The sequence below is a fragment of the Alligator mississippiensis genome, chromosome 12, assembly GCF_030867095.1.
Source record: "Alligator mississippiensis isolate rAllMis1 chromosome 12, rAllMis1, whole genome shotgun sequence".
NCBI classification, from domain to species: Eukaryota; Metazoa; Chordata; order Crocodylia; family Alligatoridae; genus Alligator; species Alligator mississippiensis.
In genome coordinates this window covers 36834565-36849842 of record NC_081835.1, presented here as the reverse complement: position 1 = coordinate 36849842, position 15278 = coordinate 36834565, and the positions used below count along the sequence as shown (strand labels likewise).

The 15278-nt window shown below is 44.1% G+C and overlaps 2 protein-coding genes across 7 annotated transcripts in view; one reads left to right on the top strand and one right to left on the bottom strand.

The window, feature by feature from the left end:
• CENPP (centromere protein P) overlaps positions 1-15278 on the bottom strand; it is a 296268-nt gene that overhangs the window by 222069 nt on the left and 58921 nt on the right. The window lies entirely within an intron of this gene.
• Positions 1181-15278, top strand: part of OGN (osteoglycin) — a 31374-nt gene continuing 17276 nt past the window's right edge. The window contains exons 1-3 of one of the 2 annotated variants that reach the window (XM_059716054.1): positions 1181-1324; positions 1983-2235; positions 10826-10916. In XM_059716054.1, the coding sequence (XP_059572037.1) occupies positions 2068-2235; positions 10826-10916 (259 nt within the window). In that variant the 5' untranslated portion in view covers positions 1181-1324; positions 1983-2067. The remainder of the gene's footprint in view (positions 1325-1982; positions 2236-10825; positions 10917-15278) is intronic. The other variant, XM_006261118.4, reaches the window with a different exon arrangement.

Genomic DNA, 15278 nt, shown 5'->3' with positions numbered 1-15278 from the left:
TCAATTGCAACTGATTATTTCTCATGCTTTACAACACACACTACAAATGGGACTATTACAACTGAAACCTCAGCTTGTGGCATTTTGCTCAATCTACATAACAAAGATGAAAATATTTGTAATTACTTAAAATTCGAAACAGTGAATGTTTATACGCATAAGAAAGTGTAGAGAGTAGAAACTTGTACAAATATCTAATGTCTAAACATTAAAGCACTTACAAAAAAATTATCCCCACAAAGGTTCACATTTTACTCCCAACATCAATATACTCAACTGGAATAGCTTCTAAAAAATGGTGGTCTAAAGGAAAAGGGGAATATAGGTTTGTTTTGCCCAGTATACTTCTTTTTATTTAAGAACATAACAAAGCTTTTTTGTAAACTTTCAAGTCAGTCATATGGCTCTCATTGATCTTGACAATTGTTATACAATATAGAAAAATGAAAAGTTAAAAAAGCAAAGCATTACATATTTAGGAAACTGTGGCTCATAATTCAGATCCAAACTATAAACCTTAACACGTTTTACTAAAAATGTCTACATTTGCTAATGTTGCTAATTACCAACATGAGCATTCACTGTAAAACACCTTTCCAACAGGGAGTGTAAGAAATCATTCTAAATCCGTACACTTCAATAAATTACTAAATTACAAATCATAACTAGCATCCTCCTAAAACCAGAAAAATTATGTTTGTTTCTATGTAAAGCCAAAATAGGGGCCAAAAACTATTAGTACAAAACTACTACTAATGAACAGCTTGGATTTCATAACTAAAAGCTGGATCAAACATTATACAAATTGTAATGAAACATTTTATTGCTCATAAATGTGACCAATATAGACTACATATATTTTGGCTGTCTCTCAGTTAGAACACAGCTGCTTTGTCTCTGCTTAAACATTAAACAAAATGGATAACACATGACTTCTTATATAGGTCTTTTTTAAATTAATATTTGCTTTATTAAAATGTTGAAATGCTTATGAATGGTAGATCAATAAATGGTGAACATGACCGGCTTTAATAGGCAATTTTAAAAGTTAAATGGACCACAACTCATTTGCCACTTATTAGCTTGATTCCAAGTACAACCCCCTGCTCCAGGATATTACCTTTTACCCTAGGGAAAGAATGCTGGCACAGCTTTCTTCACCCTATAGAAAGTGCTTTTAAGGCTGTTGGTTGCTGAAGTAGTATTCATATCAGCAACTTGGAAATAATTCACAGTTTTACTCTTTATCTAGTCATTTAGGGTTAAAATATATATATATCTGTATTTAGTGTAATCACAGGAGAACTCCCAAACTGCAACAACGGTAGGTGCTCTTTTGTAAGCAAATATCTAAAAAGTTAAAATAAATTAAAATAAAAAATTTTTATACCGTTTTTGTTGAAAAGTATAGTAAAAATATTTAAAATTTAGTCTGATATGTATTATACCCAGTTTCCTTTTTTTCAGAAAGGGTAGAGTACTCTATTGTGAAAGAGTTAAAAGTATTTTTCTCTTGTTCATTGTCAAATCTAAGACTTATGAAGACAAAGGCAAGAGTTGTTTTTATCCCTTAGTCCTGAAAATTAACTCTTAAACTGTACTGAAATATATATATATTTTTGGACTCCTAGACCAAAGTCATTCTTTCTTTTTGTTGTTAACCATTTCAACTACCCTATCCCAAGTGTTGCAAATAGTATTTTGCAAAGTCTTCTGCCTATCAGACAAAAATGAAATAAAAATCTTGGAAAGTAAAACTAAATTAGGTTAGCATTTTTCTTATTATTTGGGAACTACAGTGTTTTGTATTTGTTACTTCCCAATTTCTTTTACGGTCAAACAGATTTTTAAAAGTGCTAAAGTCTAATTAAAGAATATCAAGAGTTAAAAGTTGTTCCATGTTTCTTATGTGTTAGAAACCCCTGCCAACTAGTCCTCTAGGCTTTAAATATTGTTTTGACGGACTGCATTTTCATTTCCAGTCACAAAGAAAGTATTCTTCATAGTCCTCACTCTAGCTGTTCTTCGCCAGATCAGTAAAAGCCAGAGAAATTGCTCTTTGCTAAAATGAAGATTTTGCAGCCTACTTTTTTCTTATTCGTATTTATACCTTTGGTGAAGTTAGCACCACCTATTCAACAAGAATCATTCAACTTTTATGACTATGATACAGACTTTATCAAAGGAAAAATGGTGCAACAAGATGATGAAATGAAATTCAAGGATGTGAGAAAGGTATTTTATTTATATTATGCATTCAAGTTACATCTTTTTTAAAAGCCTGCTAAGCATTATTAATGAAGTAGCTGTTTCATGCATGTATACATGTTTTATAGGGGAAAATCTTGATGATTGTAGAAAGTAAGACGATTTAAAAACTGAAGCAAAGCCATTCAAAACTAAACCACATAAGTACTACTTTCAACTATGGCTTTCCTTAAGGGTCTGAGAAACCCACAGAAAATGGGTAATTGCAAGTTAAGCCTGACCTAATATCCATAATATTGTTATGCTACTGTGACTAGGTATTAAAAGGTTTCAGAAAGGAAGTGTAATATAACAACTAAACTACTGCCCTGATATCAGAAGGCAGCAAAAAAAGACAAAAATTTAAAAAATGAAACAAAAAACAACCCCCCCAAAACTGTGTTAACTCACGATTTGAAATGCTTTCATAGCATAATGCATCATACATGCATAACACATCATCATAAAACTATAGTAGTTCTTTTGAGTTGGAACTCAGTTGACTGTAGTACATTACTACTATTTTTTTCTAACTTGATAATTCATAACAACTCTGAGCTACCATCTCATACCCCAGGATTATACGGAATCACTGCAATACTGTTATTACCATATTTCATGGTTTATAAGTCAAGGTTTGAACCCCAAAAATTTACCATTAAATTTCCGCTTTGACTGATACACCGTATCCAGGTTCCAGGAAAGTTGGATTGGGTCCCTGGGAGCTCAGGCAGCACCTGGCCAGCTAGCAGCCTGGCCAGCCTGGCCTGGAAGGCACTGCCACTGTGGAGGCAAGGACTGGCCTGCTGCACAGCTTAGAGTCTGCCCAGTCCACCGGCAGCATGTCCCCTGGCCATAGGGTTTGGAGGGGTGGGGGGGTAGGCTCTGCCGAAAGCAGGATTGGGCCCCTCTCTGCTTCTGCCTTCAGCAGACTCCAGGGCTGGGTATCTGGTAGGGCCGGCCTTCCCCTCTGCCCCTGCCTGACACCCCACACTGCCCATGGGGTGAGGCAGCTGCTTTACAGATGGACCTAGAAGTCCTGCCAGTTACAGGAGCCTGCTGGAAGCAGAAACAGTGAGGGGCCCAATCCTGCTTTCAGCGGAGACTGCCCCCCCCCCGCCATGGAGCTAGTTGTTAGCAGAGACGTTAGCGTGGGGGGGGGGGGGAAGGACACACAGACGGGACACACACGAATCAGGGCAACCGCCCCAGGCCCCGTGCTTTGGGGGCCTCATGGATCCGGGCGGATTGGCCACGGCCCCCCCTGCAGTGCCTGCTTAGTGATGGTGACTCTTCGCCACTGCCTTCACATCTGGCCACTCACCCCCTATCCCCCTTGCTGGCTTCTTCATGTTTGGGCCCCACACAGGCTGATTTGCCCTGGGCCCCACACCCTGCAGGATTGTCTCTGGTTGCCGGTGCAGCAGGCAGCCCCTGAGCTATGGGGGGGCCTGGTCCTTCCCTCCGTGGTGGCAGCACCCCCCAGGATCCAGCTGGCCAAGCTGCTAGCTGGCTGTGTGCTGCCTGAGCTTCCAGGCGCCTGATCCAACTTCCCTGGAGCACACCAGCATGTGAGGGCCCAATCCTTTTTTTTTTTTTTGACGAACATCAAAGTGAAAATTGACTTATACAGTGGATATATGAAAAAACTAACTTTTTTGATAAAAAATTTGGGGTCGACTTATACACTGTGTTGTCTTATACACCATGAAATACAGTATATTTGTCAGAGTTGAAGGCAATAGAGGAGAGTGCAAATACCTGTACTCAACAGCACCCCTCACTGTTTAGTTTGGAGTGATACTCCTGAAGTAAATCCAAGGTATTTAACTGGGAAAGGAGATTTGGAAAGAAAAGAGCATTCAGTGCAAATTCTCAGACTATAGTAAAAGGAACAGTTACAAGCCTTACTGCTGTATTCAGAATTCACCTGAAAAGAGTTAAGAACTTGAAGTTAATGTACTACATCTAGAATTAGGCAGGATAAATGAAAACTAATACCAATTTTCTCAGTACAAGCTACAAGAGAAAATATGTATGCACATACAGTGGTAATTCCAAATACCAAAAGGCTTTTATGATGATTTTTATTAAAACAACAAGTACTTGCTGAATATGCATCTTATTTTCTTCATAAACAGTAAAATGTGTGAGACAGAATTAGCAGAGTATGAGAGTCGAATTAGTATAAGTTATGGATTGAAACAGTTAAAACAGTAAACTCAGCTTTTCTTTTTTAATTCAGATCTTCCTCACTTTGTTCCACTGCAAACCTACAATATGCAAGGCACCTTTAACATTTTATCCCATTCCACCACCATATTTCTGCAATTAAGACTGGTCTAAACCAATGTTTAACAACTGGAAATCCCTAAAACTAAAATGATCTGTAAGTGGTTACCTAAAAAGTTTGCCGTGTTTAAAAATGACTAAATCTGACACAACAGCAGATGATAGGATTTTCAAAAGTGGATTGTTAAAAAGATAAATTATTTCTTGGATAAAAAGCAGAAGTATATACCTAAAAGGGAACACTGTCAGCAAATGCATATTTGAGTTATTCAAATACCCATATCAGTGCATAACACTGTAAACTGGAGGTCTTCTGTAGGCCATTTGTTCCACTAAGTGAAGTTTTAGGAATGCAGTAGATTAACTCCATCAAATCCAGTTTTCCACTGTTTCATTGCAGCAAGGAAACTAATTAGTTCCTTATGTGCTACAGTATGCCTAAACTTGTTCCATATCCCCAATTTAAACAATGAGGTGCAAAAAAGATCTTTATTTAATGTGTGTAACAGTTTGTGCAATTGTAGTTTGCCAGAATATTTTATCCATTGAAAATAACCAAAACATGTGCCACACTTCCTTCTGGCCCAAGATTGGCAATGGCGCGCGTGCACGCATGCGTGCACACACACACACACACACACACACACACACGCCACACTTCCTTCTGGCCCAAGATTGGCAATGACGCACTCACGCATGGATTTTAGATGACAAACTTCTATCAGGAACACATACTTAAACTAAATTAAACCACTGAAGAGAGGGATTTAATAGAAATACCAGGAGGCCCTATCTAAAACTATTATTAACCACTGCAGCAAAGCCTTACTTCAAGTGAATATAGCATATTAAGATAATGGGCATTCATATTAAATTATAACAATTACTTGAAAGCACTACATAGAATGAAAGTTTCTCCCTGGATTCATAATTTTACCCTTCCTGTATATAATACTACATATTAAAAAGAAAAAATAATTAGAAACAGTGATGTTTTAATGCCATCTTCACAGTTAATTTTATTAAGCTATGTATGTGTATTAAGTATGTTTTTTACTGAAAAGCTAACATAAAAGATTCATTTTACACAGAAAAAAAAACCATGATTAAAACAATAACCTCAACTTCGAACTAAAAATAGTCATTAAAGTGTAAAGCTGCAGGGCTTGGCAACCAACAGAGTAGGGTATGTCAGGGTAGGTTTTAGCTTTTCCATGTTTAGTATGATTAGTCTTTTGGGAACAGTTAACCCTGAAACTCTACAACAGGGGTCGGCAACCCCCCACATGCATTGCAGAGCATGGCACATGAAAACATTTTGCTTGGCACACGCACCTTAGGCTAGACAGTGGGGAACGGGCCAGAGCTGCACTGCTGCAACAAGGGCTGGGCCCCTCACAGCTCCCCCGCCCTCTACCCAGAGGCACATGTGCACCCACTGCTAGCAATGAGCTGGGTCAGGGCTCTGCAGACCTTGGTGCAGTGGCTTGTAGCCTCCCCACCACCTGCTGTGAGCGGCCTGGGCTCTGGGCAGGCCCCTGCTGCCCGTCACAGAGCCCAAGCTGCTTGCAGCAGGTGGCAGTGAGGCTGGAAGCTGCTGCACCAAAGTCTGTGGAGCCCTGGCCCAGCTTGTTGCTGGCAGCGGGTGCACACATGCCTCCAGGTGGGCATCAGGGAAGAGGCTGCACTGCCACAACAAGGATTGGGACCCTTGTGGCTCCCCTGCCATCTACCCTGGCACACCAGCATCTTCCAAGTCAAGGCCGGGGTGTTTTGTGTACTCTGCCCACAAATGTTGCTAGACCCCCTCCCAACAACTCAAATATTGGAATGCAAGAGACAAAGACTACTCCAAAAATACACCAGAACGCTTCCACTCTGTGTTCACTATAGTATGTTCAATTATGTCAATACCAAGATGCATGCGATGTTGTCTTCCTATAAGTGCAAAGTAACTAGGAGTGTACCAATAAAGATATTTTGGGCCAATACTGATGGCCAATTATTAGGTAACCATATTGGCCTATACTGATCCAATTGCTGATATTCAAGCCCAGCAGCTTGGAGACCAGCATCTGGCTCATAAGTCTGTTGAGGAGAAGGGGTATGGAGGAGGCAGATCAAGGCCCCTGCATGGTAAGGGAGGGAATGGGCCTGGGGCTATGGCAGGAGCAGGCACTGCACAGCTGAGGCAGGGCAGTGTATGGAACGGAGCAAAGAGCAGCTTGTCCAGGGGGTGGGGTGGCTCCCGCCACTGCACACACTCCCGGGGGAGGCATGGGGGGGTGTACCCCACAGACCTGCATGCAGGATGAGGACAGGCTGCCACTGAGGGTGGTTCTGGGCTCTTCCTGGTAGGGGGGCTGAGCCAGGGCTGCACTTGGGACAGGTGGTGGTGGCACTAGGAGGGGAGATTCAGGGGGGCTATGGCAAATTTTGGGGTGGCTGTAGCACACCCCATAGCCCCCCCTCCCAGCACCACCACCGCTGTCGTCCCTCCCCACCCTGAGCGCAGCCCTGGCCCAGCCCACCCTCCGGCCCATGGCCCCAGCCTGCAGCAGCAGCCTGTGCAGTGCCTTCCCCACCCCAGCCCCACTCCCTCCTTCACCACAGGGCCTCGATCTGCTCCCCCATGCCCCTTCCCCGCCCCACAGACTTACCAGCTGGACGCTGGTCTCCAAGCTGCCAGGCTGCACTCCTGGCCATGTGCATGCATGCGGCATGTATCAGTGACATTATCAGCCACATCAGCCAAAAAAGCTGATTGCCGATAATGTAAACTTTCCTTTTATCGGTGCCAGTACGATATGGACTGACGTATCAGTGCACCTCTAAAAGTAACAGTTCCATTTTCTCCACTGAGGTCAAGAGAATATGATTGCTACCACTCTTAAAAATGTCAAGGGAAACAAAGGAGAGGCCTGGTACACAGAGCAGAGTTATATTCTCCACTCACTTGAACAGGCTTCAGACAGAAGGGCCAACCAATTTCAACAGAGGACTGTTGCTGGAATAAGAAGCAGAGCAATGGGGGGAAGGAGATGAGATGACCTGCTCATTCCATGCAAGCAATTTTTTTTCTGGGCAAGCATGTTTATATGTTGCTTCTTCTTGCTTGGAAAATACAGGAACAAGAAGAATGTTAGTCCAAGCAAGCACTTCTACTCCTTAAAAACGGTGGGTTTAGAGAACAATAACCCAGATGCTACAGTTCATTTTGGAAGCAAATGAAGAACAGCACAGTACGAGATAATACATCAGGGGTCAGCAGTCCCCAGCATGCATGCCAGGGTGTGGCATATGAAGGCATTTTGCTTGGCATGTGTCCCTCGGGGCAGAAAGGCACAGAAGGCTCAATCCTGGTTGTGGCTCTGCAACCCCAGCTTTTTCCCCACCATCAACCCCGAGGCACATCTGCACCCATTGCTGGCAACAAGCTGTTCCAGGGCTCCGTGGACCTCAGTGCAGCTGCTTGCAGCCTCCCAGCTACCTGCCACTGCTGGCCCAGGCTCTGAACAGGCCCTTGCCACCCACCACAGAGCCCGCCCCTGACATGCCCACATCTTACAAGTCAAGGTTTATGGGTGCTTTTGACACTGCCCAAAAACTTTGCCAAACCCTGCACTACATCTTAAAGAAAAGGAGATGAAGGCAGGAAACAGGAAACAGAAATGAGTCACTACTATTTGCACAGATAAGAATTGGGTGCCACTAGAAAGCCTTTCACGTATCAGGAGAAGCAGCAGCTACACAAGAGATATATCCATAATTGGCATAGATCACATAAAATTAATTTGTCGGGAGGGGAAATAAAATGAATCCTTGGGGAAGGAGACAGGCTGCTCAATGATTTTTGTTGAGTACTTCTGATTTACTTGGCAGAAAAGCACCGACTATACTATAGTCACAGTCATATACATTTATCACAGTCATATATCTAAATTTAATATTCAGACAACACTGCTAAAAATAAATGTTTCAAGGCATTTTTACACATAGCACCAGGCAGTTTGAAAAGCACCCAGTGCTGCAATGCTTACGATTGCATAAGCAGTGAAATGAGTGTTAGCATTGACAAAATGGCAGCAGCATGCTTTTGAACTAAAATACATCAAAGGTGCTTTAGTTCAAAAGTGCACTGACATGCATTTCACCACTTATACACCTGCATGCGACACAGTGCAGGAACCAAAAAGTATGTGTAACAATGTATAAAAGTTGCGGCAACAAAAACTATGTGTATAAATGTCCTCAGAGCTTAAATGCAAAACTTAACTCAGTCCTTAACACTATTAATGTGTACGACTTTTCATTCTTTCGCAATAAATATTATTTATGTTTTATTATAAAGGTTTGAATATTAATTTTTATGTTGTCTATAAAGGCAATAATACAGTATTATCACTGTAATTACTTGCAAGTTGGGATCCACTGTGTTTACATATTTAGTACGATTCACAGAAATAAGAAATTACAAAGCCAATTAATTCACTGCAAGTAATAAGTAACTGGACTATTTCACAGTTGTTATATAAGCCTTCCATGGAGTGACCTTTACTATGTCTTATGAATTGGTTATTTTATAGAGGAAGAAGTAAGTTCTAAGGTGGCACAAGTATTCAGAAGTAAAACTTCAATATGGTTTTGTAATAGTTATAAAAAAAATATACCTATGCCTCTATAGCTACAGTTTTCTTTGCCAACTAGACTAATATACAAGGAGGAGGTGGAACTAAATATGGGGTAGATCAAGGATCCTTCTACCTTCTTCCCGTATAAGCAGGCACTGAGCCTATTGCAATCATGCAAAGCTATTTTCTGCGTTGTGTTCCATAGTCACTATGGAGTTTTTAGACAGAAATTTCTTCTACCTCGCTGGTTCAGCACTTGGCCCTAGTATTTAAACTTGACACCAGGAAACATGTTTAACCTTTGAAAGATGTTTTTTAAAACAAAATTAATGAAATTTGGACTTGACTTGCATTTTTTATATATGGGTGCTCATAGCGTGTCTATCCATAGACTAGTCCCATGTTTTCTGTGATAGCAAATTATCTAATTGTGCAGCAAGAAACCCAAATACCTTAGATTTACAGTACAATAAAGGAAGCTACCCTAAACCTGCAAATTTATATATTGAGTACTGCAGTGACTATACACTTCAGTCACTAATGCTTGGGAAAGCATTGATATTTTCAACTGAAAACAACTTACACCTATTATTATTGTAAAGGCCTAAAACACTGAAATATTAAGGAAGATCACCCCCTTTCACTTTGCTTAGTGAAGGGTAGAGTTGCACCTTATAAACCAACTGAATCAGAGATGCATACTTTTTTGTATGCATCAGCAACAGCTCACTTAATCCAATTCAAGTGGTTCGTAAGGTGCAACTCTATCCTGCCTGACTGCAGACTGATGTGATAAGGCTAACTACTTTTGGCCTAATGTTGCATTTGACAGTATATTTTATAAAAATCAGATTTCAACTTTTTGCTGAATCACTTCCTGCTTCATGCAGAAACCATTTATGTGTAGGGACCTACTCAATTCACAATTTCGTGTCCCGGGAAGCACAAGTCTCTTCCTGGCGAGCTGAGCCATGGGCAGATGTGGGGTGGGCAGAGCTGCCACAGAATGTACAGGGCAAGTGGCGGTGGCAGTGCTAGAGCGGCTGGGGGGGGCTATGGTCGCCCAAAAAATTCAGCTTAGCCCCCATAGCCACCCCTCGGAGCCCTGCCACCACTGCTTGCCCTGTGCAGGCTGCAATAGCTATGTCCACCCCGCTCCCACCCACAGTGCAGCACTCCGACTGGGAAGAGGTTTGCGCTCCCCAGGATACCATGACAGGGGCAGCTGCCCCTTCAGGTCAGGGTCCCTACCCCCCTCACTGTTCCAGTGGTGGGGGAAGGGGCGTGGCCGGATACAGCACAGTGTGGCGGGATTCCCTCCTAAGTGTTATTTCTTTGCTAATGGTCTTTTGAATATGAAATCTAATCAGTTTCAGATGGGTACTTATAGATTATATCCCTATTCCATGTGTGGCCAATCCCAAATACTTTTTATATTTCTATATATTTTTTAAAAATGCCTGTCTCCATCTCCTTCTTATGTGAAAAGTCCACAAACAAAAGGGGGAACAAACAACATTGTAAGCATTGTCAAATGCATATAAATATATAATTTTCTAATTGGTTTATAGTAACAAGAGCAGAAAGTACATTTTTAAGTAGAAGTACATTTTAAGTCTTTAATGAACTCTATTTTTTGCCTTTTGCTTTTACATATGGAGGATGGTATGATTGATTCCCCTGACACTAACGTTAAATTACAGAATGATGAGAGCATACCAGATGTACCACCAACAAAAGATACAAGTAAGTTAAATGTTACATTATTATTACCATCAACCTTTCTAAAACACTAAAACTTCCTAAATGGGACTTAAATAACGGATAATGGTTTTCATTAATCTTCTCATTTATACACAATATTTTCATGCTCTGGGTTGTAAGGTTTCTTGATTTCTGGTGCAGAAAACAAGAACACTTAAGACATTTATTTCAGGTGAATTTTAAATATATGAAATCCACATTATAAGACACTTCTATCATATCCTTTACACCAAGGGTTTTCAACAAGTGTACCCCTTCAGTCATAAAGGGGTACATGAGCTGAAACTTTCAATTTTTTTCTTGTTTTTAGGGCGGGGGGCAGATCAAGGCCCACATGGTGAGGGACAGAATGAGACTAGGGCTGGGGCTCGGACTGGGACGTGGCAGGTGCTGTACAGGCAAAGCTCCCCCCAAAATTATCTGGGAGAGCTGAGTGCACGCATACACGCACACCCCCCCCAAGCAGGTAAATCTGTGGGTGAAGGGGTGGGGGGAGGGGAAAGGTCCATGGGGGGCAGAATAAAGCCGCCATGGTGAGGGAGGGAGCAGGACACAGGCAGGAGCAGGGGCGAGTGGGACCCTAGTTGGGCCCCACTCACCCCAGCCCCTGCTCTTGCCCTGCTCCCTCCCTCACTACAGGAACCTCAGTCTGCACCCCCCCCCATGGTGAGACAGGGAGTGGGGCTGGGGATCGAAACCACCACAGTGCAGGAGGGAGCAGGGCAGGGGTGAATCATTCACCACTGCTCCTGCCCCATTCCCTCCTGCACTGTGGAGACTGCCACACAACCCAGCCCAGTTGGGGCCCCATTCATCATGAATAGGGCCCCGGCCGGACTGGATCATGGGACAATCAGAGCCTGGTGGCGCGTCCAGGGGTGTAGTGGGGGGGTCCAAGGTACGTGCCCCCCATTGGCTTCCCCACTGTGTGTGCAGCAACGGGAGCCCCACCATGCCTCTGGATGAGCCACTTACGTCCCCCCGCCAAGCTCAGTCACAAAGAAAGTGAGGGAGGCAGTGGGGTTTGGGCTGGGGATGGGGCCAATGCTGCACAGCCAGAGTGGGGCACAGGACTGAGCTGCGCAAAGGCGTGGCAGCTTCTGCTGCTACGCACACCTGCAGGAGGGCACGGAGGCATGTGACCCCCAGATCTGCATGGGGAGGTGGGCTGGGGCCAGGGCTGTGCCAGGTTCCGCTCGGGGCTGGCAGCAGTGGCACTGGGAGCAGGGCTATGGAAGGGGCTGCAGCCCCCGCAACATTTGCCACAACCCCCCAACCCCCTCCCAGCACAGCCTGGCCCAAAACTCACTCCGGGAACAGCCAGGCACTGCCCTGGCCCCAGCCTGTAACTGCAGCCTGCCCTGCCCCGCATGCTGATCCAGGGGCATGCACTCACCATTCTCTCCCAGGGGCGCACATAGTGGTGGCACTGGGAGGAGGGCCAAACGTGGGGGGCTGGCATGTGGAGGCCCCCACTGCCACCGCCCTGCTTGGCCGCGCACCACCCCTTTCCCATGGCAGGTTGCAGCTCTGTGGGTTGCTGACAGGCCTTGTGCGCAGCCAATCTCGCGATGCCAGGGGCAGGCACAACAGCCCCCCCTGCTATTCAGACCCCCAAAGCTCTGTGTAAGGGGGTAGCAGCCAATCAGGAGTGTGAGCTGGGGTGGAGGTTATGGAGGCGCCGTGGTGTGCTGCATGGGGTCACTGGCACCCAGCATGTCCTTCCCCCTCTCCCTGGTAAGAGGCAAACGCGCCAGGGGAGACACCACTGCCATCCCTCAGAGCCTGCCCTGTCCCCTCCTACAACCTTTCTAAGTACCCCTGGGGGTCGTACCCCTGGCTGACAACCCCTGCTTTACACATATATAGATAATGACTGGTCAACCAAAACCAATAATTAATAAAATTGACCTATCTGGCCAAAGAAAACATGTACCTTACAGCATATTCCAAAAACCAAAGCAACTTCACTGAATCAGGAATTAGTTAAGTGAAGAATTAAGCAGGCTTTTTTTAAGATAGAAGTGATGTTCTCAGAACTTCAACTTTAGATGGGCAGAAAATGTCTTTACTGTAGCTAAGACTTAACATGTCAAAATCAGTATCTTAAATATATTCAAGAAGTTAACTGGGAGAAAATGCAACTGGACATCATATGCTCCGTGAATAACATAGCTTACAAATCAATACCTATGTTCTTTGCAAGGTCATGTTTCCCCACTGTTTCTGAAATATATTTCTTACTAACTCAAACTGTTTTTCTGTACAACTCTCATGAGATCTGTATGTAAAAGGGAGAACTCTTCTTGCCAAAGAGATTTTTTTAAAGCTGCAGCATTTTTCAACATGTCCATTACCAAGGAAGAGTATACCTGCTTGACACGTGCTTGAAGGGAAGCAGTGTAGAAGGCCAAAGCAGATACTGAACTTAAATTGGCAACAAAAATTAAGACTAACAAAAAGTCCTTCTTTAAGTACATAAAGAGCAAGGCGGCGCAGGGTTATATAGGACCTCTACAGAATGGTATAGGGCAACTCGTAACAGACAGGATGGATAAATCAGAGCTTTTAAATGGCTTCTTTGCATCTGTTCCTGGACACAGATACAAACACATCTCCCAATAAGACTTTAGTCTGGTGCGAGAGAAATACCAATCCACCTACGGAGAAGGTCATTGGACAGGTAGTATCCCAACAGTTCCAGGCACATCCAGAAGCCGTTGGTTTCCTGGACACTTGTCAATCTGGCTTTCATCCTGGATATAGCACAGAGACTGAGTTCATTCCCTTGATCAAAGATCTTCACCAAGAGATAAACCAGAGAACTTGTACCCTGCTGATTCTACTAGATCTTTCAGCAACCTTCAATATAGTCAACCATGAGGTGTTGATAAAGTGTTTACATGACCTGACAGGCATTCACAGGACAGGTCTAACTTGTTTCTGCTCCTTCCTAGCAGGGAGGTTCCAGAAAGTTGTAATAAAAACATGCTCATCTTCCCCTTGGGACCTTTCCTGTGGGGTGCCCCCCAGAGCTATATCTTGTCTCCCCTCCTTTTCAATATGTATTGGGCTGCTGGACAAGACTGCAGAGGTTTGGAGTAAGATGCCATCAGGATGCTAATGACACTCTGCTCTAACTCTCCTCTTCTGACCCTGGCCCCATAGTTGCCATTCTTTCCCAATGTCTAGCTGTAGTTGTGGACTGGATGTGGATGAACCAGTTGACACTGAATCTAGACGAAACAGAGATGATTGTGATGAGCAGACTACTTGAATTAGGGGGGTGGGGATTGGGGGGGGGAGGGAGGGAGGGAGGGAGGGGGAAGATGCAAGGTATGGGAGACAAAGATACCTACCATTGTTTGGGTTCAGGGTTCCCCTGTCCTCTTGTTTGCAGCCTGGGTTATCCTGGATCCATTGCTGCATGCAGATCCTCAGCTGGTAGCTGTGGCTAGGCACACTTTTCACAAGCTTCTTTCTTTTACTTTAATTTGACTGCCATCACCCATGCCTTTGTAATCTCAATGCAACACTACTGCAATGCGTTCTATGTAGGGCTGCCCTTAAAAACTACCCAGAAGCTGCAGCTAGTACAGAATGCAATGACACCTTCTGATGAAGGTTCATGGATTCATAAAGGGCTGGAAGGGACCTTGTGAGGTCAGGGTTCAGCCCCCTCGCCATGGGCAGGAAGTCAGCTGGGATCAAGTGATCCCAGCAAGAAAAGTATCCAGATGTTTTTTGAAAGAGTCCAGAGTAGGTGCTTGCACCACCTCTGGGGCGAGTCTGTTCCAGACCCTGGACACTACCACCATAAAGAACTTTTTTCTTATGTCTAGTCTAAATCGGCCTTCCTGGAGTTTATGATCATTAGACCTTGTTATATCCCTTGGGGAGCTCTGGTGAACAGCTGTTCTCCCAGGTCCTGGTATACCCCTCCTATATAATTGTAGGCTGCTACCAATTCACCCCTGAGCCTTCTCTTTTCCAGACTGAAGAGTCCCAAATCCCTCAGCCTCTTCTCGTACAGCCTGCCCTCCAGGCTTTGGATCATATGAGTGGCTCTCCTCTGGATTCTCTCAAGCTTTTCCACTTCCCTCCTGAAGTGGGGGGCCCAAAACTGGATGCAATACTCCAGTTGCGGCCTCACCAAGGCCGAGTAAAGTGGGAAGATGACATCCCTGGTTTTGCTTGAGATGTATCGGTAGATGCATGCCAGAGTTTGGTTTGCTTTGCCAGCCACAGCATCACATTGGTGACTCATTCATCTTGTGGTCAATCAGGACCTCAAGTCTCTTTCGGTCATGGTGCTAGTGAGCGTAACCCTGCTGAGCTTGTAAG